The sequence below is a fragment of the Calonectris borealis genome, chromosome 2, assembly GCF_964195595.1.
Source record: "Calonectris borealis chromosome 2, bCalBor7.hap1.2, whole genome shotgun sequence".
Taxonomy (NCBI): domain Eukaryota; kingdom Metazoa; phylum Chordata; class Aves; order Procellariiformes; family Procellariidae; genus Calonectris; species Calonectris borealis.
Window position 1 is genome coordinate 170,987,744 of NC_134313.1, and position 9,160 is coordinate 170,996,903.

At 65.2% G+C, this 9,160-nt stretch overlaps 1 protein-coding gene across 5 annotated transcripts; it reads right to left on the reverse strand.

The window, feature by feature from the left end:
* Positions 1–2,639: 2,639 nt before the first annotated feature.
* LOC142079723 (uncharacterized) lies at positions 2,640–8,607 on the reverse strand. Of its 5 annotated transcripts, none has more exons than XR_012672770.1 (6): positions 8,379–8,607; positions 7,425–7,551; positions 6,530–6,643; positions 6,001–6,105; positions 4,189–5,664; positions 2,640–3,851 (listed from the first exon to the last, which is right to left on the reverse strand). XR_012672770.1 is itself a non-coding variant. In XM_075144462.1 (6 exons), exons 3-6 carry the CDS (start codon positions 7,456–7,458, stop codon positions 4,454–4,456), a joined length of 1,464 nt encoding a protein of 487 aa, XP_075000563.1. In that variant the 5' UTR covers positions 7,459–7,551; positions 7,721–7,925; positions 8,379–8,607; the 3' UTR covers positions 4,116–4,453. The 5 variants fall into 5 exon arrangements, 3 of the variants coding, with proteins under 3 accessions (XP_075000563.1, XP_075000560.1, XP_075000562.1); XR_012672771.1 differs by having other exon boundaries at positions 2,640–3,870; XM_075144462.1 differs by lacking the exon at positions 2,640–3,851 and adding an exon at positions 7,721–7,925 and having other exon boundaries at positions 4,116–5,664.
* Positions 8,608–9,160: the final 553 nt, after the last annotated feature.

A 9,160-nucleotide genomic window follows, 5' to 3' on the forward strand; every position in this document is an offset into this window, starting at 1 on the left:
TGCTCATGTGCCATTTTAATCGAAAACTGGGAGACGTCAGAGCGTTTACTCAGGCAAAGGCAGGCATTTCCAGAATTATCCTTGGTTCTTCGTAGTCGAGGTCTCGCGCTCGGATTGCAGGCTAATGCCAGAACAATTAGTCCGTCTGTTGAATCCGACATCAGCCCACGTGTTCCATCCCGCCGCGGGAGGAGCCAGCGCAGCAGCTGGGGCCTGGCTAAGGGGGGGGTCTCCGGCCGAGGTCTGGGGGCTTCAAGATACGGAGAAACCATCGTGGCTCCGGAAAACTTTCTCCGCGGCCAATTCCCCCTTCCCCTGCAAACCCACCGAAGCTTCACGTCCCACCCAGGCCCTGCCCTGCCTCTGTGGCCCCAAGCAGCCTCTCGGCACCTGAACTTTCTGCCGGCGGAAGGATTGGCTATAATTGTTTATTCAGATAAACGCAGGGAGCGCTGACACCTCTAAATCATCCCCCCGCTCCCCAACTCTAGGAGAGCCTCCCTCGCCCTGCAGGGACGTCGTCCCACGTCACTTGTGCCTCCCCATCCAGCCCTCGTCCGCGCCGAGGGGTACTTCCTCCGCGCGCCGCAGCCCCCGGGGGGGCCCCGGATGCTTCTCTCCTGTCCTCGTTCGAGTTTATCGCTCGTTCGAGATTATCGAGTTTTGGGTCACGCAAAGGTTTGCGGCTGCAGCCGGGTGGTCGTAGCCAGGCTTTCCCGGCCCGGCACTCCGAACCACCCGCATTTCCTGATTTCCAGGAATATTTACTGCTAGGCTGCGTGGTCAACAGCCGATCTCCACACGCACAGGAACGGAGGCAGGCGGAGGAACCCCCTCACCTCAGCAGTGCGAGGGGAGCGCCCCAGCTCGGCGACTCCCCGGGATACCAGCGCGGGGGGACCCCCGAGATGGCTCCGAGGGGGGTCACCGGCTACGCGGGCACTTGGAGATGGCGTGAGATTTATCGGGGGATGTCGAGGGGCAGGCCCAGGGGCGGGAAGGGAAAGGGTCCCGACGGACCAAGGGGAAGGGCGGAAAAACAGCGGAGAGAAGGAATAAAGACGACAAAATAGGTGGGTGAAGCGTGAAGAGGTCACGTTGACACCTTTGCATGCTTCTGTCTGCGCTGACCTGCGCGGTCGGCCACGTCTGCCCCGTCCGTCCGTTACGCGCACGCACGGCAGCAGGATTTGTGCCAGCGCTTCTGCCAGTTTTCCCCGTTTCAGCATGAACAGCTTCCCCTGCACCCGCCCGGTGACGTCCTGCCCCGTGACACCTTTACTGCTTCCATTTCTCATTAAGGTGGAGGGAAAAACCCCAGGCCGCAGCACACAGCGCCTCTCGCACAGCAGAGCGGCATCGCTGCCTGACCCCGGGGCTGGCAGCTCCTCCGCCGCGGCCGTCAGCTGAGAGAGGCCCAGACCCTGCGTGTTCCCAGCACCAGGCTGCCCCGGGGTGCCGGGAGCCCTTAGCCCAAGCCTGTGGCCACGGGCTGTCCGTCACTCGCTGATCACCCCCACGGGCCAGGGGCAGCGCGTCCCCGCGGATCTGAACACGAAGGAAGGTCCCGCCACGGGCGTCCCGTGCCTGGGAGCTGAAGCCCCCCGTGACCCGGGGCTGTCGTTGTCCCCCGTGACGCTCCGGTGCCGCTCCCTCGGCAACGGCGTCCCCCTCTGCGCGGCTCAGGGAGACCCCGCGGCTCACTGGCTCCCGCCAAACGGGCACCGCGCGCTCTGCCACCGGGGCGGGCCCAGAGCCGCGGGGGAGCCGGGCCCCGGGGGACGCGCTGCGGCGGGCAGGGCGGGCACGAGCCCCGGCGGCCGCGTCACGGGGCTCCGGCAGGAGACCCCGGGCGAGCAGCGGCCAGGCCCCCTCCCCGGCGGGGAATCGCTCCCCGCGGCCCGGCCCGGCCCGGCCCGGCCCCTCCGTGCTCCGGCGCTGCGCGGGGGAGGCCGGAGCCAGCACCGTCCCCGCGGGCCCGGGGCAGCCTCGGGCGGGGAGCGGCGGCCCTGAGTAGAGCCACCACGCGGGGCCCCGCCAACCCGCTTCCGCCGGAAGCAGCAGGCCGCGTCCCGCGTTACCCCGGCAACCGCGGCGGAAGGGGCGTGCTCTCCCCTTGTAAACATCCGCTCACGCACTTCCGGTGAAGAGCCCCGCCTTCCTCGCGCCTGAAGCGCACCTCCCTCTCGTGACCCGGAAGTCGCGACGCTGTCCCAGAACTCCCTGCGTCAGCGCCCTTTTGAAGCCCCGCCCCGCCCCACGTGATGCCCGCCGGCCGCACGATTGGCTGCTCTCACCGGCGGCGCCATTTTGTGGCGGCCGCGCGCTGCGTTCGGCTGCCGGGCCCAGGCCCCGGCCCGCCCGCGGCGGCCCCCGCCTTTGGCGCAGCGCCCCCACGTGACCTCGGGGGCGCGCTGCTATTGGGCGGTGGCGCAGCCGCTTCCGGGCCCGGCCTGGCTGTGGGGGAGGCGCCCCGGCCCGGCCCGGGCGGCCCCGTGGGTCGGGAGAGGGCGGCGGGGGCTGCGCCGGGGCCGGGAGCAGAACTCGGCCCGTCCCCAGGGGCCGGCTCCGCAGGGCAGGCGGGCGCCGGGACCGACCGTCCACTCGCTGCCGTCTGCCGCCTCTGAGGCTCTCCAGCTTTCCGCCAGCCCTCTCCTCGCCCCGCCGCGCTGCTGCTGGCCGCGGGGCAAAGGTGGCACCTGGGGAACGTCCCCCGCTTCCTGCATGGCTTCCAGACCGCCAGTGAGAGAGCCCTTGCCCGTCGCGGGGTTTGTGTGCGAAACGCCGGCGGTCGCTCAGGGTCAGCATCTGCGACACAACCCACGTTTCCAGCCACCGCGTTTGTGAGCCTTTAAGATCATCGAGTCCAACCGTTAACCCAGCACCGCCAAGCCCACCACTAACCCATGTCCCTAAGCACCACGTCTACACGTCTTGTAAATACCCCCGGGGACGGTGACTCCACCACTGCCCTGGGCAGCCTGTTCCAGTGCTTGACAACCCTTTGGGTGAAGAAATTGTTCCTAATGTCCAATCTAAACCTCCCCTGGCGCAACTTGAGGCCGTTTCCTCTCGTCCTATCGCTGTTACTTGGGAGAAGAGACCAACCCCCACCTCGCTACAACCTCCTTTCAGGGAGTTGTGGAGAGCGATGAGGTCTCCCCTCAGCCTCCTCTTCTCCAGGCTGAACACCCCCAGTTCCCTCAGCCGCTCCCCATCAGACTTGTGCTCCAGGCCCTTCACCAGCTTCGTTGCCCTCCTCTGGACACGCTCCAGCACCTCCATGTCCTTCTTGTGGTGGGGGGCCCAGAACTGAACACAGGATTCGAGGTGCGGCCTCACCAGTGCCCAGTACAGGGGCACGATCACCTCCCTGCTCCTGCTGGCCACACCAGTTCTGATACAAAATACTACAAATTCATCCCAGTTTTGCTACACTTATACCCAAGTTTGGCTCTTCTGATATTACAAGAGTAATCTCAGCCTTGTCTGGAATGAGCATTGTGGTTCCCCGGGCACTGCTGGTCTTGTAAGACTTCTCCCCAGAAGGTCCCAGTCCCCCGTTCCCTTACCTGGGGGGTTCAGCTCCCCCGTGCCCACCGGCGAAGCCCAGCCGCCCACACGGCACTGCCCGCAGCTGCTGCCGCTTCCCTCGCCGGCGTCCCACGCATCCAGCAATTCCTCCTGGCTCCTCCCGTGGTTGAGTTCAGGGAGCTTCACCTCCTGGTCAGGGACCGGTCTTCTGCCAGCAGCCGAAACAGCGTCCCCGTTACAGAGATCGGCTGAACGGTGCTTTTTTTCAGTAGTTTTAGAAAGACAACGCTGCAGGGTTCCACACGGCACGTCCCCACCTGCTTTTTAAAGCGATAACTGCAAAGTCTCATCAAAAAACAGGTCCCCCTTTAATATTGTACCCGAGCAATTCCTCTCCGTTCACTCTGCTCAAATTAATAGTGGGAAAGGCCAGAAAGCCGGCATCAGGCAGAGCGAAGCGCTGACGGCAGCCGAGATCAGTGCCCCGAGGTCCCCGGGGGATCCCTCCCCGCCTGGGCCCTTTGTTTGCGAGCGCAGCCCGCACGCAGGTGGGCAGACCACAGAGTGTGACGACACGGACAGCGATTTAAAACAGTTTAATGAGAAGACAGGAAAGACCGCAGTGATCAGGCACAGCCCGGCCAGAAAACGTACCGACAGCTGCTGCTCGCAGGCGGCTGCCCGGCCTTCCCCCTTCGCTCCCCTTTCCCGTGCTTCCTCTTTTATCCACATCCTTTGCCTTTTCCCCGAAGCCTCCCAGACAATCCCAGTTTCCCCAGCAGGCGCCGCATGCCGAGTTTTATACCCGCGAATCCACCTGCGTACGCCCTTCACGGCGTTTCTTCTCTCAAACCACTTCAGCGGGTTTTGCTGCAGGGAAGAAGGTCCCAAGCGTCCGCCTCGAGAGGCGCCGGGGCCATCAGCTGTCTATCTGAATGACGATGGGCCAGAGATCCTTGCGCTGCGAGTAGCCACCGACCTCCAAGTTCTGGCATACGGAGTCCAACATGTGGTCGACAGTCCGCATCACCATTTTATACGCGTCACGCAGCGAGACGTAATTGGGATTAACAAGTTCACGTCCGTCAACATTTTGCTGAGCGTCAGGGCTCCGGATCAGCTGTGCCCTCTGCGCCTCGCAGCGCACGGACGCCTTGGGGTGCGTCGCTTCCCTCTTCAGCTCCGCAACTGCGTTTGAGGGTGGGGGTGCAGCCGTGGGTTCGAAAGACACCACAGGGGCGCGAAGTTCTTCTGATGTCCCCCCGTGGGACCCACCCTCGCTCTGAGGCTGGGGGCGCAGACCCTCCTGCTTTGCAGGAGAACAAAATGCCCCGCACGTTCCCTTCGTGGGGTCGTCTTCTGCCTCAGCAGGAGGGACAGCGGGTTCAGAAAGACAACCGATGCTTGAGGAACCCTGAGGAAACTCCAACCTCTTGTAGACGCAAGGCTTGTAATGCCACATAATTCGCTTGGCTTTCCTGAGGATTCGCCTGATTTGGGATTTTCGCTTTGCCAGCCCGTGAAGCACGGCCCGAGCCTTGCCAGTAAGACGACTAATTTTATGATCCCTGCCCTGATAACGAATCCTTTGCGCGTGACAGTATTCGTGGTCCTTAAGTGCCGAGACACCAACCTTGCGGTTCCTGCAGTAGTCGTGTTCTCTCAGAGGACACGGACGTGGGGCGCAACGCAAGAGCCACGTCTCGCTCATCAGGCAGTAACAGTGGTCTTTCAGAACAGTCTCATTCAGAGCCTCGACAGACAGTGCCCCACCCCCCTGGAGAAACGTCACTTCCCCCAGGGTGCGCGGACTTTCCTGGGGACTCCTTTGAAACCTCTCCCTAGGGTCACCACGCAGACGCTCCCGAGGATCTGCCTTTTTGTTCTGCTGCTCCATCACGGGATGAAGTGGGAATCCTCTGCTTTGGGCTACGTTTGCCTTGACCCCTTGTTTATCCTCTACTTCTCCTTCCTTCCCAGGCCAGACGACCACCCGTGCCTGGTCTCGGCTTTCCACCGGTCCCACTGCTCTGCCGGCCGCCTCCGCCGGCGACTCGCTCCTTCCCCCGAGACACCGGAACTTGCTCAGCAGTCTGCTGGAGCGGAGACGCCACGGCACGCACCGTCCTCCTGCAGAGAGGGTGGGGAAGAGTTTACCCCCTTCCCGGCTGGGGCGTTGTGACGGGACGGGGAGAGGGGGAGCGTGCTGAAGGAACGGGGAGACGCCCTCTCTCCAGTGAGGAAGAGCCGTGCTCCCCCGTTCAGGGGCCGCCCCGGCTCCACCTCCCCGGATGGGCAGGAGAGCCAAGCCCTGCCCGGGGGTGCTGCCCGCCCAGGGGTGGGAGACGCCCTGGCAGCGACGACGGGCGCAGCGCAGGCGGCTGGGGACAGGGGTGGGGCTGGAGCCCACCTCGGGCTCTTTGCTCCGGAGGCTGGTGGTGAGGGAGGGGGGGGACCAGGACTCACCTTGGCAGGGGGTCCGCGTCCTCCCCCCCAGCACACGGTGCCCGCCAGCACCAGGCCACCAGCCGGAGGGAGGCTCCTCCAGCCAGCTCACGTCCCCGTCGCGTCCTGCAGGGAAACCAGGCGGACGTCACCTTCCTGGCGGGGGAAGCCCTTCTGCTCCACAGCCACGGGGCCGGAGGAAGCCCCGTCCGCCGCCAGCGGCCAGAAAACCAGAGCCCTGCTGACGGGCGACTGAAGGCGGGGAGGATTCTCCGTGGGACGAGCAGCAGCAGACCGGCAGCGTCTCTGCGGAGCTGCAGCCTCCGTTTCCCTTTGACGCTGCTGCTGCCCTGTGCGGGGAGGGCTGCAGGGCCAGAGGGAAACGGGGGAGACGCCTCAAAACAGGCAGAGGGGAGGGATTTGGACAGGAGGGCGGGTGGGAACCCCGGAGACAGCTCCAGAGAAGAGGAGCCTGGGGCGGCCTCTGGGACGCGTCACCGCTCCCCGCGGAGGGAAGTGGTCCTGCGGGGGTTGGGCCGTTCCTGCTCACCTGCAGAGGGGCTGCCGGGTCCATCCCACCTCGCTGGGCTCTGCGGTGCGCACACCCACGGCTCTTCCCCACGCTCCATGCGGTATAAAATGTCAGGTTTGGGGCCCGGGTAACCTGGGGGGGGAGCAGAGCGCGTCGTAGGAATCAATTGTTAACACGAGAAAATAAAGGTCTTCTCTGGGACACCCCAGGCTGCACCCCACCGTGACCAGAAGAGCCCAAGCGGAAAACCACCAAAACATGGAAAAAAGCAAGAGAGACGTCGGAGCTGCTGCCAGAGATTAATTTATTCACAAGGACAAGGGCAGAGCCCCGATGGGAGGACAGGAACCAACTCCCAGCTCCGCTGACAGGCTTTCCCAGCGAGGGATTATCTGCTGCTCGTCCTAGGAGCAGCGCCTGGGTGAGGGACGTCCTCCCAAGCGCCCGGCTCAGATCCTTGACGCAGGTGATCAGAGATCTCTGTCCTGTCCTGGTCCTGAAGGGACCTTGCTGGTTCAGGGAACTCTGCTGTCCTCCCCTGCTCCTTGCCTGGCACGTGCTGCTCCTGCCCCGCTGCAGCTTGAGCACCCAGGGGAGGGGACAGAGCCGTTGGCCCATGGCCGGGCCCCCCGCCAGGTCCCTGCCCGACCTCAGAGCAGGCAGCTCCCCCGCGGTTACATTTTCAGAGGCGGCCATCAGCTCAGAGAGACCCAAATCCTGCGTTTGGGCCTCCCAAAGCGACTGCAGGACAGCAGGACCCCAGGTCCTGGCGCCGTTATCCCAACCCTGCAGTTCAAAACACGCTGACCAGCCCCTTAGAGGGCCGCAGCAGCACAGTTCCGATGGATTCAAATATGACGGAAGCCCCCCCGCCCCTGCTGTGCCCCCCCCCCAGTTAAACCTGCAGGTTTACCCAGGGATGTCAAGAGCTTGTAGTTGTCCAGCATGACGCTGCGGTACAGCTCCCTCTGCCCCTCCGCAATGGCGTCCCACTCTGCGCGGCTCAGATAGACGGCGACGTCCTCGAAGGTCACCGGTTCCTGCCACACAAGGATTGCGCCCTCGTTCACGGGTGGAGGCCGAGAACCGCGGGGGAGAAGGGTTTCGTATAAGTTTAATTTTCCAGGCGCTATTTCCACCCCGGCGAGAGCTACCAAAAGGTGAGATTTAGAGCGCCGACGGACAGCGCTTCCCCGGGAGGGTGCGTACCCCGGGGTGGAATTACGGCTCTTCAGAGAACCACATCTCAGCGAGACGCTCCCTGGAGCTCGGGTCTATTTTCAGGGCAGCCCGCGGTGCAGCCAGCAGCCAGAGCTGCCCGCGGTGACCCCGCACGGCCCATCCCACCAACGCCCTACGGAGAGCTGCCACGGGGCAGGTCGGGAGGGGGCTCCGGCTTCGCTCAGCCGCGTGGCTGTCGAAAGAGAGGTATGGCTGGAGGGGGGCCACGTCACGGGGGGGCACTGCAGGGGAGGGGGGGGCAATGTCTCGGGGGGGGGGGACAATGTCACGGTGGGGTGGGGAGCGCTGCAGAGGGTGGGGGAGGGCCAATGTTGGGGGGGGCAATGTCACGGGGGGGGGAAGGCTAATGTCGGGGGGGACGATGTCACGGGGGGGCATTGCAGGGGGGGGCAATGTCACGGGGGGTGGGGGGGCAATAGCACAGGGGGGCTGGAAAGGGGGAACGTTCACTGCGGGGGAAATGCCGGGGGCAGTTTCAGAGGGAGCCACGACGGCGGCTGCTGAGGGGGAGGAACCGCCCCAGCGAGGCGGGCGGGGGGCGGGGGGCTGTGCGGAGCCGGGCATCGAGGGGCCCGGTGGCGGGGAAGGCGGGCCGGGCCACCCTCCGCCAGGGCCCGGCTCCTACCTGCGGTGGCCCTGCCATGGCGCCCGGTACATGACGTTCCCCGCCGGGGGGATCCGTTCCCGCCGGGCCGCCGCGCGGGGCCTCAGAGCGGCGCTTCCGGTGCGCCCGCCGGCCGCAGGCTCCGTGCCGGAAGTAGGCCGCGTGACGCGGCGCCGCAAAAGCGGCCGCGCGCTTTCCGCGCAGGCATATTCTCCCGCCGTCGCTCCCCCCACGCCCTTCCGGCCGGAGCCCCGCCTCTTCCTGAAGTGGCCACCGCCGACCGGAAGTGCGGCCGGTGTGCACGTGACCCGCCGTCGCTTTCCAAAGAGGGAAATGTCGGCGCCGCCATTTTGAGCACCGCCCCCCCCCACGTGATCGGCAGCGGCGCCGCCATTGGTCCGCCAGGGCGGCCGCGGGGTGGGGGGGGCGGGGCGGCTTCCGGGGCGGCCTCCTCGGCCCCGGTGCCTTCCCCCGCCCGGGGCCCCCCGGGTTTTACCTCGTTGCTAATTAGCAATCACAGTCGTTATTAGCAACGCGGTTCTATGGCAATGACTGCTAATTGTTTCTTTGTGGCGAATACCCTCAGCCAGTTCGCAGACCACACCGAGCTGGGCGGGAGTGTTGATCTGCTGGAGGGCAGGAAGGCTCTGCAGAGGGACCTGGACAGGCTGGGTCGATGGCCGAGGCCAATGTATGAGGTTCAACAAGGCCAAGTGCCGGGTCCTGCACTTGGGCCACAACAACCCCAGGCAACGCTGCAGGCTTGGGGAAGAGTGGCTGGAAAGTGCCCGGAGGAAAAGGAC